General features: G+C 29.8%; 4 protein-coding genes across 4 annotated transcripts in view; 3 read left to right on the plus strand and 1 right to left on the minus strand.

Moving 5' to 3' along the window:
* The window catches only part of Phum_PHUM220690 (synaptonemal complex protein, putative), a gene marked incomplete at both ends in the record, with an annotated part of 4,399 nt that extends 2,946 nt beyond the window's left edge, over nucleotides 1–1,453 (plus strand). Inside the window, one exon of the mRNA XM_002425741.1 lies at nucleotides 66–1,453. Within this exon, the coding sequence (XP_002425786.1) occupies nucleotides 66–1,453 (1,388 nt within the window). The remainder of the gene's footprint in view (nucleotides 1–65) is intronic.
* A 460-nt stretch (nucleotides 1,454–1,913) lies between these two features.
* On the minus strand, nucleotides 1,914–3,907 carry Phum_PHUM220800 (glutamyl-tRNA synthetase, putative; the record flags this gene model as incomplete). Its single annotated transcript, XM_002425742.1, has 7 exons — nucleotides 1,914–2,009; nucleotides 2,091–2,397; nucleotides 2,484–2,641; nucleotides 2,718–2,946; nucleotides 3,019–3,233; nucleotides 3,310–3,716; nucleotides 3,796–3,907. The coding sequence occupies 7 exons, from the start codon at nucleotides 3,905–3,907 to the stop codon at nucleotides 1,914–1,916; spliced, it is 1,524 nt and encodes a 507-aa protein (XP_002425787.1).
* Nucleotides 3,908–13,290: 9,383 nt separating this feature from the next.
* On the plus strand, nucleotides 13,291–14,831 carry Phum_PHUM220810 (transcription factor E2F3, putative; the record flags this gene model as incomplete). The annotated part of the gene is made up of 5 exons (XM_002425743.1): nucleotides 13,291–13,360; nucleotides 13,468–13,675; nucleotides 13,777–14,050; nucleotides 14,423–14,567; nucleotides 14,650–14,831. The coding sequence occupies 5 exons, from the start codon at nucleotides 13,291–13,293 to the stop codon at nucleotides 14,829–14,831; spliced, it is 879 nt and encodes a 292-aa protein (XP_002425788.1).
* Nucleotides 14,832–15,500: 669 nt separating this feature from the next.
* On the plus strand, nucleotides 15,501–16,131 carry Phum_PHUM220820 (uncharacterized protein; the record flags this gene model as incomplete). Its single annotated transcript, XM_002425744.1, has 3 exons — nucleotides 15,501–15,536; nucleotides 15,756–15,822; nucleotides 15,971–16,131. 3 exons carry the CDS (start codon nucleotides 15,501–15,503, stop codon nucleotides 16,129–16,131), a joined length of 264 nt encoding a protein of 87 aa, XP_002425789.1.
* Nucleotides 16,132–17,500: the final 1,369 nt, after the last annotated feature.

Here is a 17,500-nt window from a genome sequence, read left to right on the forward strand (position 1 = left end):
GTCGGACGGAAATGGAAAATCGGATTCGAAAAAAAAATTAATTAATTATAAAAAACAATCGAAAGTGAAAAGAAATGACAAAATAATTGGAGAAAAAGAATTTTTACGATCGGAAAATGGGGGAAATATTAAAACGGATAAAAATTCCGGTGAAAATAAATGTTCGATGAAGGAAAGCGTGGAAGAAGAAGAAGAAGGGGAAGAAGGGGTTGATAAAAACATGTCCGTCGAATCCGGTCCTGGAGAAACAACACAATTTTTAGATTTTTTTTTAATGACTACGTCACCATCGAAACCCATTCTTCCGGCGGAAGAAGAAAAATTATTGAAAAACAAAGAAAAGGAAAAAAAGAAAACGGATAAATCATCGATGACGTCATCTCCGAAAAGTTCCGACGGGAAAACGTTTAGTAATTGTTCGGATAAGTGTTCGAAAACATTTGATGAAAATGATGGAAAGAAAAAAACAAAAAATGTGAAAAAAAATAAAAATCCCATCGAAACGTCTCCCACCATCCAGAAAACGGATAAAAATCTTTCGAAAAATTATAAAAAGAAAAAGAAAACTAATGGGAGTAGTTGTTGTTCTGGAAGTGAGACATCAGAAAACAACAGCAGTAATAACGAACACAAGTCTGATGAAACTAGTCAAAATAAAATACGAGAAATAAATTTGACGGAGAAAGAAGTAATAAAAAAAAAAGAAGAGAATAAAAGGAAAAGAAAATTAAGTTCCGGACAAGGAGGAATCGAAAGTCAAATACCGGAAAAACAAAACAAAATGGAAAAAAAAGAATCGGTGACGACGACGACGACGACGACGTGTAAGAAAATGGAAAAGAAAAGTTTGGAAAACTTTGACAGAAACGGGAAAGATTCGATGATGATGGTCGAAAAAAAAGATGGAAAAGAATCCAGTGGGACTCCTATGAAAGAAGACATTTCTTTTTTTGAATTTTTCAAACCGATAACGAAAAAAGAGGATGAGAATGATGGACGCCATATTGAAAAAAAACTTCCGGGAGATTTTAAAATGACAATGAGTTTGACGGGTTTGGTGAGATTGGAAACGCCGGAAAAATGTTTGGAAAAAATTAAAAACGTCATGATAAATGAAAAAACTATATATCAGGTGATTGATTGTAAAACGACGCCATCTTTAACGAGTAAAATAATCGCGGATATGACGCCGAGAAGAATGTTAAAAAACGATTTGATGTTGACGGATTCGGAAGAAGAAGAAGAAGAAAATTGTTCAAACGGTAAAAAAAATGATTCCCAAGAAAAGAACGTAAAAGAAAACGTTAAAGAAAATTTACGTAGTGACGTCATAATAACGAACGATTATGATGACGTAGATGATGATGATGATGAGGATTCGTTCATGAACGATTCTTCAAATTCTGGTTCTTATTCGGATTCTGGCGCTTCTGCTTTCATCGATTTACTCTGATCGATTTTTTTCCTATTTTTTTTTTTTTTTTTACAAATTGTTATTTAGGTTTTTATTATTATTATTATTATATATTTTGTATTTTTTAATTTTTTTATCTCGATCGTTTATTTAAAAAGAAAACTTTAACGGTTTTTTTTCCTTTTTTGATGCAGACGAGAAAAATTTTCCGTTAAAATTAATGGAATGTTGATGACGTCATAATTAACGTTTTTAATGGTAAAGAGAGAAAAGATTTAACGAAATTTTTTAATAATTAAAGTTTTATTTAAAAAAAAAAAATAATGATAATAGTTTTTAAATATTATTAATAATTTAATTATTAATCAATAACGGTTTTTTTTTTTAGATATCCGCGTTAAATCAAATTTTATGGATAAACTTTTGTAATGCATGTAATCAGTTACCATAAAAAGAGATTTTCAACGGATGTTTTTTGATTTTTGAACGCAGAAATAATTCATAATGCTTGAAAATTATTTAAAGCAACACTCAAACGATGTCGAACAACATCTTTTCCTAAAATTAATAAAATTTCAGCAACGCCCGGACCTTCCTGAAAATAATAAATAAGCAATAAGGTAAAAATAATGAATTAGTATATAAATTAAATTTAACCAAAAAAAATATTTTCCACCTTTGCACGAATTAAAATGAAACGAAATATTTTCATTAAGTCGGAAAATTTCACTTTATTATCCGCAGCAAATTTTTTATTAAATATTTTTATTCCTTCAAACGTCCATTCGATATTATCAATATCCCTTAAAAAATTTTCAACTATGATTGCATCATTTTCATTTATTTTTATTTGACCATCCCAAAACCATAGAAATGAATTTTCATTCGAAATCAAATCTTTTAAATTAACAATTCTCTTTTTCATTTTATGTAATATTTGTTTTATGTAATCCCGTTTTAAAACGCACTCATCCAAAGTCACACTAAAACAAATATTATTATTATTATTAATATGTGAAATGTCATTCTTACTCGATTTCATATATCAGTTATGTTATATTCTTGTAACTTTTTATATTTTTCTGAAAGTAATTGCAATACTTGATCAATTAATGAATTTGTTCCCTCATTTGTTTCAAGCATTCTTTCTATTTCAAAATGATTGTAACAATCTAAATCCTTCAAATCAATTTTCGATGAAATGTTACTTATTCTCGATACATTAAACTGTAAAAAAGTGTTTTTTCTCAAAAACCATAGAAAATATCTTAAAATGATTCTTTTTAAATATAATTTTACTTACTTCATTCACTAATTCATTCATTAAAAATATTTTTGTACATTTTTCATCGTGATTAATGTTAAAACCACCTCCCGATTTGATAACAAAATTTAATATGGCATTCGAAAAGTAACCATTGTTTCTTAACTGTTGGATGTTGATATCATTTTGCCTTTTAGATAATTTCGAACCATCTGCATTTAATAGTAAAGGAATGTGACCGAACAAAGGAGGAGTCCAATTGAATGCTCTGAAAAAATTTATTTCAAATTAGAATAATAAACTATTTTAAAAAATCATATTTTATTAACTTGTTGTTTACTTGTAGAGAAGAATATGTTTTACTGTTGATATCTGCCATTCGACTCCTCTTAAAACATGCGAAATTTTCATCAAGTGATCATCGACAACATTAGCCAAATGATATGTCGGAAAGCCGTCTGCTTTTAATATAATCGGATCTCCTTCGACTTCATGGACATCATGTTTGATCGAATCGAAAATTAAATCAGGTATCGGTTCATTATATTTTGTTAACTTTAATTAAAAATATTTTTAATTTATATTCGATTTAATTCTATGAAAACAATTAAGGAAGGTTTAGTGATAATACCTTAAACCTTATGCAGGGTTGACTTCCACTTTTAAGTTTATCATCGATTTCATCTTTTGACATGTGTCTGCAATTATTATCGTATCTTGGGACTTCCCCCGTTTTTATCATTTCTTTTCTCAACAATTCCAATCTTTCCTTACTGCAAAAGCAATAGTAAGCAGAATCATTTTCCAATAACTGTTTAGCATATTTTTTATATATGTTTATCCTTTCCGTTTGGAAATAAGGTCCTTCGTCGAATTTAATACCGCACCATTCTAAATCTTTAATTAAATTTTCAGTTGCAAAATCAATTTTCCTTTCTAAATCTGTATCTTCAATTCTGAGTATGAAAATTCCATTTTGAGATTTTGCAAATAAATAATTAAATAATGCAGTTCTTAAACCGCCCAAATGTAACAATCCTGAAAATTTTCAAATATAAAAACGGTTTAATTTTAAAATAAAATAAAACCGATAAGTTAAAATAATAATAATAATTACCAGTAGGACTTGGAGCAAATCTCACTCTGACGGGTTTCGTACAAAAAAATCTTTTTAACCTTGTACTTTTATTAAAAATTAATAACGTATGAATTTTCGAAACAAAAATCATATTTGTGAGTTTGCAAAAAAAAAAAAAAAAAAAAAATTTAAATGTCCATTAAAAAATTTAAAATCCACGGTATTTAAATGTACGGACTAGGTCAACCATGTCATGGTGTAAACGCAGTCAACAAATTCTAGCAAATACGTGTGCGGGTAAGATTTCATCGTTCCCGCGTTTATATTTCAATACCCTGATAATGTGTAAAAATGTTTTGCGCATGCGTCAATTTATTAGCGGGAAAAATCTAACCAAAAAATTATTAAATAATTCGATGATTTTAAAAGTATTTTCGATCGTACGAGTTAAAAACGATTAAAATTTCACGTTTAAATTTAATGATTTGGTTTTGTTATTAGAAATTTGTTATTTTTTTTAAAAAAAATCAATGAGTTAATGATAAATTCAACCAGGTAGGGTTAAGTAATGCGTAACATACCTTTAAATACGCGTTAAATGGTAATTTTTTTTATAAATTATTGAATTCGTTTATATATTCATTGTTTAAAACGTAAAATAAGATTATTTGTGTCGAAAAAATAGTTTTAATAAACTTAAATTTGTTTTGTTTTGTAAAAAAAAAAAATTTGGCGGTTTTTTTTTGAGTTCAAAAAGAGAACAAGTCGTATAATAAATTGCTGTAGTTTTATGACTACGAACATTGTAAACATGACGTTTTGGAAATTAAAATCCCAAACGTTTATTTCCTGCTCTCCGATTGGTCGATTGTAGCAGATGGCTCGTAAAGTAGAGGACTCCAGGGCCGTGTGCCATTGCAAGCCAATGTTAAAAATGGTAAGGATTTTGTGAGTGAAGGGGTTTTTTTTTTTTTTTTTTTTTTTATATATTAGTTTTTGGTTAAAAAAAAAAAAATTTCCAAGTGTAAAGTATAATAAATGTGAGAATGTTTTTTTTTTTTTTTTTTAATTAATAACAATATATAATAAATTAAAAATATAAGTTTTTTTTAAATATATATCGGTATTGTTAAAAACGGCGTCGAAATGCTGATTTCAATTTTGAAAACAAAGGCACAAAAGGAATTTTTTCAATCAAACTCCGCCATTTGTGTAGCACAATATATATAAAAAACAATTTTTTTTAAAGAAAAAAGGGAATTACGTACTGGAAAAACGTTATTATGTGGCATTTTTTTTTATGAAAAGTGTGCGTTGGGAGTTAAAAAAAAAAAAAAATAGGGCTTGTTGAACCTATGAAAGAAATTTTTTTTCGTAAGTACCTTAATATAAATTGTTATTAAATGGCCGAGTGTTAAAATGCTGCACGCCAAATCGCGTCCTCCATTTTTTATTTTTTTTTATTTTTTTATTATTTTTTCCTGTCGTTAAGGGAATTAGCGGTGGTTTTTTTTTTTTTTTTTTTTTAATATTAATACAAATTGTAAACGTGGAATTGTGTAATGTAATGTTATTTTTAATTACGTTTAATTATTTAAATATTTTCCCTCGTTTGAATTTATGAAAATAAATTAAATACGACAGCCCTTGGGGAGGAAGGGAAGGAATGGGGGGAGGGGAACCCGGTTATAAAATTTCTTACTTTTTACTCAAAATGTGTGATGCTTTCAATTTTTTACCCCAATATGCATATCATTATTATTATTATTATTTAAACTACTATTAAAAATTGATTTTTTGAAATTATTTAAAACCAGTATTAAAATTTATGGAGTTTTATGTAAATTATTATCATTATTAATATACTAGTTATATATCTATCTATTATATGACCTTGAATATTATGGTTGATTTTTTTCTTTTTATTAATTAAATTACTCGGAAAATAAGTTTAATAATCATTTATCAGCTGATTTTTTTTTTTTTTCCTTTTTTTAAATTTTATTTATTTATTTTATTTATTATTCACATGTTTGCTCATTGCAAGAGATTTTTTTCTATTTCAAACAATCTGTTGTTTTCTAATTATAAAAAAAAAAAGAATTCATTTTAACTGGTTTTTAACAGTTCAAGTTTTTTTAAAAAAAGTTACCAGAGATTTAACTGAAATTGTAATAAAAAAAAAGTAATAATAATAATGATAAATTATATGTTTGTGTGTGTGTGTGTGTGTGTATAAAATTGTTTGACATGTGTTTCTCATGTGGTTAAAACCGAAATAAGTAATATCGAGTTTAAAATTTCTGGCATTTTAAATTTTATTTAATCGTTACCAACCGCTCAAATTTTCTGATTTTTGCCTTTCATTAATGAATTATTACATTAAATTTTAAAAAAAATATTATTATTATTATTGATGATGATGATGATGATTAAAAGAAGGCACATTTTCTCATGAAAATCCATCATTTTGCATTATGCTGCTGTACACATGTTTTCTTATTTAAACTCGATGTGATGATGATGATGATGAATGTGTGTACATGTGATTCGATTATTTAAAAAATTATTTATGAACTATTTATTTGTTTATTCACACTTTTGTTGCCATTGTTAAATATTATTTAAATACATAAATTTATGATTAAAAATTAAAATAGGCATTCATCTTACCTTTGAACTATTATTTGCCATAAATTGTTCAATCAATCGTTTATTTGGTATGAAATATTTTTTTTTTTTAATATATAATAATAATATTTTTAATTGGTTTGATAAAGATGTGAAAAATTATTTTATTATTATTATTAAGAATAAAAAGGAAAATTGTTCACCTTAGTGTCATGATACTAATGTTAAATTGACAACCTAAGCGAAATAAATTTTCTTTTAACCTCTATAAAAAAAAATTTTTTTTTTTTTTTTAGCATACAAACAATATAAAGTCAAGTATCTAAACAATTTTTTTTTTTTTTTGTTAAATGTCTTTTTTGTATATTTTATAAACAGTGTTGTGTGTGGTATGTGCGAATGTGTGTGCAAATGTGTGTGTGGGGGCATTGTGATAATCATCATTTTCAATATTCAATTGAAATGTTTTTTGCGATTATTATTATTATTATTATTATTTTTTTAAGCTGAATTAACATTAAATAAATTGTTTTAATATAAACTTTTTAATTAAGTCATTCGCTTGATTTAAACTTCACAACTCATACATATTATTTTATTTAAATTATTATTATTATTAATAATATTTTTATGTGTGTGTGTGTGTGTGTCGTGTGTAAAACTTTAAAATTCGAATAAGGTGATGGTTTTAATTTTTGAAACGAATTGTGTGTGATTATTTTAATGTAAAGGTAAATAATTATTGGATTGAAGAAGAGTTGGAATTGGAATAGGGAAGAAGGAGGGGAAGGGAAGGGAGGAGAGGGGAATTACATAAATTTATGTCATTTTTAAAATATTTATCGAAAGAAAGGAAAAAATATTTATAAAATTATGATTTTTATGAATGTACAAGACAATATGCATGCATACATATCGCAATCATGTTTTCATTCATTTTTAACATAGATTCAGATGATAATAATAATAATAAAACAATTTATATGGTCACATTATTATCATCATCATCACAGTGTGATTTGATTTAAATTGCATTTGATTTGTTTTTTTTTTTTTTTTTTTTTTTTTTTTTTTTTTTTTTAAAGGGTTACCAAAGGTTAATAATTAATTGTTTTTTTTTTTTTTATTATTTTTGTTACAGAAATTTTTGTTTAGAAGGATCAAATTTTTTTCAATATGATCAGAAAGGATCCGGTTGCCTTTACCCCGGAAATCAATTCTATCAAACAAGGTAAAAAGGTTTTTTTATTTTTTCTTTATAAAAAAAAATTTTCCCTTCTTCTTAATAACGAATCGAAAGGTTTTTTTTAATCAAACAACAAAACTTGAATGATGATGAATAAAGTTAGGCACTTGCTTGTGTGTAGGACGCCATTGTTTAACGAACCTAAAAGCCTGTTTAGTGTTTTTCCTTTCATTAAAAACATTTCACTTTTTTTTTAAAGGGAGGGGGGGAAAAAACTTAAAGAATTTTCTTTGACTGTCGCCATTTTGTGTGATGTTATCATCTTGCCAATGAAACTGGTAGTAGTAGTAGTTTGAATTTAACTGTTAATTTATAAGAAAAACCCAATCGAACATTTATTATTATTATTATTTTGGGTGGGGAAAGGGAGGGAAAGGGGGGGGGGGAAGAAACGTAAAAAACAATTTCGAACGAATGCTCTGGCAAATAAATGATTTTAAAAAAGAAATAATAATAATTCGGGGAAAAGCATTGGCTTTAAACGTTATTCGATTAAATTTTCAAAATGGCGCGAGATGTCATTATCATTATTATTATATTGCTATTTGGTTGAAATAAGGAAACAACGTGTTCAGATCGTTAATTGGGGGGTGGGGGTGTGTGTAAATGTTGGTTTTTCCTATATTTTCTTACTCTTCTTCATCTTCTATTTACGTTAGACGAGAAAAATTTTTTTTATTTTTTTTAAAATTGATATTTAATAAATTGGTTACGTATTTAAAGCCCTTTCGCTCCCCCCCTCTCCCCCTCTTTACGGCTCTCCCTTTAACATTTTAATTACATTTGAAGAGTCATGACCTTATTAGTAATTTAATTATTAATGACTCCTAGGAAGTCGGTATGCCAATTAAACCAGTTTATTTTATTTTTTTATGTAAACACGCATAACACATCCTCCGATTTTGTTGACTTTTTGATCGCTTTTTCAAGGTTTACTCAAAAATTTATAGTTTCCCCCTCTCATCCCCCTTATCGTTCCCCCGTAGTTTCCCCCTCGTGGAAAATACGAGATGGGAAAAAAAAATGATTTGAAACCCTCCTCGCCCCCCGTTGAAGTAAATGTGAAATTTCGTAATTTTTTTACGCGCTTTCGCGTGTGTGTGTGTGCGCGTGTGCGTGTGCGCGTGCGCGTGTATGCCTCTTCTGGTGTTACGTTTTCGTCAATGATTTATTTTTCGCTTGAATTGTAAATTCAGGTAAAAAAAAATTTCCATCTGTGTGAGACGTAAACAATGATGCAGGATACCATTGCACGCGTGAATGACGGTTAAGTCAGGGTTCCACGACACCATTTTCTTTACCCATTAGCATAGCATACTACAGGGGTGACCAACGAGAAACGAGTTTTTTTTTTTTTTACATACGCACACGCACACACCATCCGCGCACATCATCATCGTTATTTAAATGTTTTAAAGAGAGAGAGAGAGAAGAGGGAGAAAAAAAAATTTTTTTTCTACCAAGAAGGGACGGGAGCGATGATGCTTCATTTATTATTATTATTATTATTATTATTTTTACTCGAAAACGATTTTGGAAATTTTTCTTCTTCTTCTTCTTCTTCTTAAACCTTAGACTTGATGTGGATAAAACGGTTTTCTTGCTCAACCCCGAGAGTTCGAAAAGCAAAAAAAATTATTATTATTATTAATATTACTATTACTACTCTTATTATTATTATTATTATTATTATTATTATTATTATTATTATTATTATTATTATATCGGTCACGGGATGCGCGAGGGTTTTTTTTTCTAAATTCTTCCCTTTACGCAAGTACCACGACTGACTGTGACGGCTCCCTTTTGAGTTTTTCAACCCCGCAAAAGAAATACAATTGAGATCTTTGCTTTTCTTAATAATTTTTACTTCCAGGTGCTACCCCAATTTTAAAAACGACTTTTTATTATTATTATTATCAATTCATTGCGTCATGAAATTCTGTTGAATTTTTAATCGTTAAAATTTTTCTCGTCGTGGTTACTGATTCTCTCTCTCTCTCTCTCTCTCTCTCTCTCTCTCTCTCACTTTTGCATTAAGGAAAACCTCAACAATCGTAGTTTTTAAATTTCCATAACATCGTACCGTTTCCAGACGGGGGGAGGGAAGGAGAGGGAAGGGGGGAGAAAAACGATGATGATGATAATGATCCAATTTTTTTTTTGGAATCTTATACGCCAAAACGTATTTCATTTCAAGTTTTTTTTTTTTTTTAAAGTCGAAATAAAAAATAAAAAAAATTTTTCACCATTTATTATTATTATTATTATTATTACTATTATTATTATTATTTTGTAAAGGTTAATGACTGGAGTATAAAAAAAAATTTTATCGACAAAAAAGCAACAACAACAAACGGATTTTTTTCTTTCTTTCTTTTTTTAACACACGGGGCCCCATTTAAATCTTTCTCTTTCTCTCTCTCTCTCTCTCTCTCTCTCTCTCTCTCTCTCTCTCTCTCTCTCTCCTCTTTAGTTTTAGTTACCCGGTTCGGTTCGGTTCGGGTCTATTTAAAAAATATATAAAAAAAAAAAAAAAAACGTTAAAGAAAAGGTTTTCGATTATAAGTTTACCGAACGGTACCCTCCTTTTTAGAAAGAAAGAAAAGAAAAAAATCTCTTTACCCCAAAGGTAAAGTTGTTGGTCTCTATTGTGCGCAACAAACTCTTATAAATTATCCCTATTATTATTATTATTATTAATTCTTTTGTGCGTACACCTTTTTTTACTGTGAAAGAATCCAACCAATCAACCGAAAAAGAAAAAAAAAAAAAAATTAAAATCTTTAAAGAAATTAAATTTTCTTGAATACGATTATTTTTTTTTTTTTTTGTATTTATTTCTCTAACTGAGTTTTGTAGTTTGGCGACAAAATTTTTTTTTTTGTAAATTTTAAAAAAATGTCGAAAATCGAAAATGCGACAAAATTTTATTCGTGGCTTATCTGTTTGTCGACTCAATAAATAATTGACTATCGCTTACCACTTTTAGACGTGGTGTTATTTTTTTTTTTTGCAGTAGTAGCAGCAGCGATTCTGACGTGGCAATAGCCACGTTGCGGTTGTAGCATTTTTCCCTGACGGTTTGTCGTTATTCTTTTCATTTTTGTCGGGTAGGGAAAGGGGGGAAATTGGAGTAAATTGATGTAATAAGAAGGGGGGGGAGAGAGAGAGAGAGAGAAAGGGAGTAAAGGAAAAAATGCGGTCGTTATTTAAAATCGTTGAATTTTTGTTGTTGTTGTTCTTCTACCACTTACGTTGTTGTTGTTTTTGTTGTTTGTTCGGTTTCTTCACGGCATAACTTTTTAATTAAAAAAAAAAAAAAAAAACGAACAAATTCCTTACAGAGATCCCGTCATATTTTCATAACGTTTTGTTTTTCTTTCTCTCTCTCTCTTTCTGTCTCTCTTGCTGTCAAATTTACGGTCGTTAAAAATTAATTTGTCCTTTTCTTTTTTTTTTTTACTCTATGGACTCGAAACGAAATGAAAATCTTAGAAATATTAATCCGTTTAGATAATAATATCATTCTATAAATTTTGATGACATGTGGAAAGAAATTGAGAAGTGTCAAATGGCGAGTTACTCCGAGTATGTGTGTATATATAAGTCGATTTGTCACTTGACAACCGCGGTCGCCACGTTTTTTTTCTCTCTCTCTCTCTTTCTCTCCTTTCCATACTTCCTTCCTTCCTTCTCTTCTGCCCCCCGAAGAAATTGAAAAAGTTGGTTGTTTTCTTTGTATTTCCACTCGTCGATTAATAAATAATAATAATTTTTTTATTTATTTATTTACCAACGTGTCTGTAAGCGGCGTTTATTTAAAACGTCGATTCTTGTTTAATATCATTATTATTATTTATTATTATTGCGCTCGTCGTTTGTTGTTGCGTGCAAACTTTTGGTTATGTGCGTGTGCGTGTGCGTGTGAGTGCGTGTGGGTTTTAACAACGGTGTCGTCAGTTATTACAATCGACAAAATGTGTGTCTCGTCGGTATTTGAAAAGTCAATGACATAAGTAAAAAAAAAAAAATCACTACTTTTCGCAATGTGTAACTTTTATGTAATAATAATAATAATAATAATGATGATGATGATGATAATAATAATAATAATAATGACGACGACGACGACGATGCGTCCTCCTACCATATTGAATATTTAATAAAAATGTGATTTCATAGTTATTCGGAATTGTTTTTTTTTTTTTTTTGTGCAATTTTTACCAACCTACCCATTTGGAATGAAACGTTTGCGTACGTACGTTCAAAAGAACACCTGAATAATAATAATAATAATGATGATAATAATAATTACCCGAGTCGTCGTAAATGAATTAAGTAATTTTTTATTCATCAAAAAAAAAACAAAACAAATCTCGGGGAGTGTAAAAATTTATTGTTTGGCAAACAAATGATTTCACTTGCAACAAAAAAAAAAAAAAAATGCAAGAGAAATAAAGTGTAATGAAAATTTTTTTTTTTTTTACAATAATAATTTTATAATTTTTTATTAATTAATTAATTAATTTATTTATTTTTGCAGAGGTCAATATGGAGCACACGAGTCCCATGTATCACCTCTTGGATCACGGCTACGGTCAAACCCCTCAAAATCAAATTATTAGGATTCCTTCGAGAACGGAGGCAAACGTAAGTCGTCACCATCCTTTTTTTTTTTGAGAGAGAATTTTCTCTCTCTTTCTCTCTCTCTCTCTCTCTCTCTCTCTCTCTCTCTCTCTCTCTCTCTCTCTCTCTCTCTCTCTCTCTCTCTCCCACTTGCAACCTCAAAGTAAGTTCTGTACCAAGTAAGGAACACAAAAAAAAGGAGTCGTCGTAAAATTTGCAAAAAAAAAAAAAAAAAAAATCCGTTTACAAACTCACATAGCATATATTTGTTATTATTATTACTATTATTATTATTATTATCGTTTATCAGTTAAATTGTCGAGCGAGCGTCGTGATAGCATTATAAATCATTTGGACCGCGTTGCATTTTAATCGCGAGTTAATGAGTGATTAAAAAAAAAAAAAAAAAATTTTTTTTTTTTGGTTTCCTTTCCACGCGGACAGACATCTCGACGACTTTCACACGCGCGCGCGCACGCACACACACACCACGCATATATGTATGCATATGGACACACACGTCATTTTTTTTACATGTCTTTGCCCCGAGTCGATGATTTGTAATTGATCATCCGCTCGAAAACGATTCCAAAACGTTTCTCCCCAAAGTTTTGCCAACAAAAAAAAAAAAAAGTGTAAATCGTGCGTTTTCTAAATGAGATTCCCCTCCCCCTGCCCCCCCCCCGGGTGATGAGCGCCGAACGTTGTGGTTGTCAGTTTTAGGGAGTGTCACTTTGGGGGTACGAAAGAAAAAAAAAAATTTATATCCATGTAAATGTATTCGTTTTTTTAACCATTATGCATGGGTTAAAAGGAATATCGCGTTAATATCATTATTATCATTATTATTATTATTATTCTTAACGACTTGAAATTTATTATACGTAATAAATAATAATTTTATTTATTTATTTTTTTTTTTTTTAAAGCTGGTTAAGCGAAGGTTAAATTTAGACGGGTCAATATCGATTTTACCATCGTCCGAATTTAAAACTCCGAACGCATCGACACCCAGCTCGGCGAAAAGAATGAGAACAAATTCTACAAGTTCTGTGGCATCGGTTAGCCAGGCTTCTTCTCCGAGTCCCACGGGAAAAGGTAAAGACGAGCGGGAGGGGAGAACGATCATCATCATCGTCATTGATATCGATTGTTGATTTCGTGTATAAATTTGAATTTTTTTTTTTTTTTTTGTTCGAATTCAGGAAAACCTTCGAACAGGTACGACACTTCACTAGGATTATTAACGCGAAGATTCGTGACGCTTTTAAAAGACTCCCCAGACGGCGTGGTGGATTTAAACGTGGCATCTGAAACGCTTGAAGTTCAAAAAAGAAGAATATACGACATCACTAACGTTCTAGAAGGGATTGGAATATTGGAAAAGAAAAGCAAAAATAACATTCAGTGGAGGTGATGAGGATAAATTAAATAAACACGTCACGTCGCAAGCAGGCTGTAATGATTATTATTATTATTATTATTATTATTATTATTATTATTTGTTTTCGTAGGGGCAGTCCTCGGGGTTTTGATTTTTGCGATAAATCACGGGGCGAAGAGGATAATTCAAAGGATGGCGTTATTCAAGAATTGCAAAGACGAGAGGATGAATTAGATAGATTAATAATAAATGCCGAAAAAGAATTGAGGCAGTTGACGGAAGACAAAAGATTTGCATATGTCACGTACGAGGATTTGAGGAACATTCCTTATTACAAAAATCAAACGGTGATGGTTATAAAAGCTCCACCGGAAGCCAAATTAAGAGTGCCCGATCCGAGTAAGGTAATAGAAGTGTACATCTATATATATATACTTAAACAATTTCTCAACGTCGAGCTTTGAATGAACTTCCGGTCTACGGAACCAAAAAAAAAAAAAAAAAAAAAAAATTGAAAATTGTCAACGACGACGAAAATTAATAGCAGATTTATTATTATTATTATTGATGAGTAGGCTTAGAATTTTAGAAAGGAAATGGCTACCAGCCAATACATTCAGTCGAATACGTTAACGAATTATGGGAGAGAATTCTCACTTAACTTTAACGGAAATCCGTCGGTTTAACGATTTCGCGTTGAGAGATGTAACAAACAAAACAAACGATGGTTGTTGTTTCAAAACTTTTTTTTTTTTTTTTTTTTTTGCTGTTAACAGGCGTTGCAAATGTACATGAAAAGTGAAAATAGTGAAATCGAAGTATTTATTTGTCCTGATGAAGTAGACGAGTATCCGGCGACGAGTAACGCGGATGAAAAATCGAATAATAATTCACCGTTGCGGCCTTCGGTATCTAATTTAGGTATGGATTACCCTACATCATCATCATTATTGTTATTATTATGAAAATTTCCAATGTGCGTTTGTCTTTCTTTGAATTTCAGATCTTATTCCCGAGCTTGGCATTAAAGAAGAACCTCAATCGGATAATACGGATCTTAGTTCAGAGCTTTCCAGGTTCAAAAATGTTTTAATATCGGAAACGGATGATTTCGGGCCAATGGGAGGTAGATTCCAATTGCAAACCGAAGATCAACATTCGGAAGTTTCCGGTAATTCATTCTAAATTTTTTTTTTTTTTACCTTTTTTTCGAATTCGAATTCGAGTAACGAACCCTTCGATCCCTTCCTGTTGGGATTTCGAAGAGATTGAAGAGAATCATTATTAACATGAGAAACGGTTATGCGTGTTCGCCTTGATTGCTTTGCTTGCGGTTTCCCCTTTCCTTCCTCCTGTCTTGAATGAAAAAGCTATAATAATAATAATAATAATAATTTTTTGGGCGTGTCTTTTTGTGGGTGTGATATGGATGCTTTGCATTGCCGCCCGCCTAACACCCTAATCCCAAATTATTATGTTTAATTTTATTTTTTTCGTACTCGCGATAAAATGCGTAAAATCCACCAAAATGGGATGCATTTGTCGCGTAACGCAAGAGAATCATTGTAATAATAATAATAATAATGATAACTTCTTCACGAGCATTTTGGAATCGGGAAAACGACTAGAATTCCTCTTGTGAATTGTACGTTTATTTTTCACAATCAAATCACAGGCGAATTCTAGTTCGTTTTTTGATTTGCTATCATCATCATCATCATCATCATCGTCACGATCATCATCACCATCATCACCACTACTACCCCCCCCCCCACCCCCATGATCATCATGTAAATAAAACGTACGAATAATCATCCCCGTGGGAAAAGGTAACGAATTTTAATAGTAATAATAATGATGATTTTTTTGGTCAAAAGGGGAAAAGAAAAGGTAAAATTTAACCTTTGTCCTTTTTGAAACGTTTTTTTTTTTTTTTTTTTTGGCTTGAACATATTACGAGATGAGGGCGATTGACGCCATTTTGAAAACGTTGAGCTTTTGAACGCTACCGCTTTTTTTAACGACTTCCGTTTTGTTTTGTTTTTTTTTTTTTTTTTTTTTTTTTTTTTTTTTTTTTTAATAACAAAAAAAGCATTTAAAAGGCATCAGGACAATCTGAAGCTTGTGGAGCTCCATTTGACAAAAAAAATTGGTGAAGCACCACGGGATTCAGCTCGTCCTGTTGGGCTCGTTTCTCCGCTTTGGGGGCTGCTCCTAACCATTTTCTTGCATTTTTTCTCTCTCTCTCTCTCTCTCTCTCTCTTTCCCTCGAAATGAAGTAGTATTATCATCATTAATTTAAGTTTTTCTTCAATTTATTACAGGACGAATGGTCGGAGAGTTGGATGGAACTTTGAGCGAAGAGCAATTTTTATCATTGGAACCTCCACCGTTGGAAGACGAATACCTATTTCGACTGGGACCAGATGAAGGTTTATCAGATCTATTTGATTTTTCATTCGATCTCTTTGACTGCAAAAAATAATTAATTAATTCAACAAAATTGAAATGCTGTTGGAAGAAAAAAGGAAAAAGGAAAAAAGGAAAAAAAAAATGTGTTAAAATTTTTTCACGTTGGTGCTCCTTAAAGAGAGTCCAGGAAAAAAATAGAAAAAAGAAAGACTGTTGCTCCAAAAATGGAAATATCTCGTTTCTCGTAATTTTAAGTTTTTTTTTTTTTTTTTTCGGTTCTTTAAATTGAGTTTTCCGCCCTTCCAAACCCGGTAAAAGTTTCAGTTTTTTTGTTGTCGTAAAGTTGGCAATACGTGTTTTTCCGTCGTCGTTTACGTCGTCTTTTCAATCGTTTCCTTTTTTTATTATTATTATTATCGTACCAAATCGTGCCAGTAGGAATTATTTGCTTTTCTCTCTCTCTCTCTCTCCCTTTTTCTTTCTCTTTCTCTTTCTCTCATTTTTTTGCACGAGGGGGGGAGGGGAGGGAAAATACCATTGTAAAAAAATTTTCTTTTATTATTATTATTATTATTAGCGTACTATAGGTTTTTGGTTGTTTGTTTGTTTGTTTGCTTCTCGAGCAATCTCCCTTTTCTTATTATTATTATTATTATTTTTTGATATTTGCTTTAAAGACATTTTTTTTTTTTTTTTGCATGATTTTGTGGGGGGGTTTATTCGACCCCTAATAATTTTAAGTAAAGGTTTATATTTTGTATAAAAAAAAGGTAAGGAAAAGGAAAAGGAAAAAAGGAAAGAAAATTTTTTTTTTTTTTTCGTGGTACTTTTAAAACTTATTGTTATTGTAATTATTTCATATTATTATTATTATTATTATTATTATTATTATTTAATGATGAAAAGGTTAAAAAAGGTTTTTTTTTTTTTTTTTTTTTGTAATTCACGGTTAGGTGAGAAGAAATTTTAGTAAGTTAGTTAGTTAGTTAGTTTTTTTTTTAATTTTGTCGGATCGTAAATATCAAATTCGAAAAATGATATTTTCAGTTAATTTGTCTCTACATATCTACGAGTTTGGCTCACACACACACACACACCATATATATATAATATGTAAAGTTTTTTTATATATAAGCTTTAAAAAAAAAAGAGAGAAAAAAAGAAAAAACGAAAAAAAAAAAAAAATGTTAATAATAATGATAATAATGATGAAAATGTTAGAAAGAGAAAGAAAGAAAGAAAGAAAGAGGAATGGAAATGGAAATGGGAGGGGAAAAAACATACAAGTAAAAACGTGTCGCGATTATTACTATTATTATTATTACTATTATTACTATTACTATTATTACTATTATTAATATTATTATTATTATTGTACATTTAGTCTCTCGTTTGTAGTCGTGGTTATAGACAAAAAAAAAAAAAAAAAGGTTATCGTGCTC

This window comes from Pediculus humanus, genomic scaffold (genome assembly GCF_000006295.1).
Source record: "Pediculus humanus corporis 1103172107574 genomic scaffold, whole genome shotgun sequence".
Lineage (NCBI taxonomy): Eukaryota > Metazoa > Arthropoda > Insecta > Psocodea > Pediculidae > Pediculus > Pediculus humanus.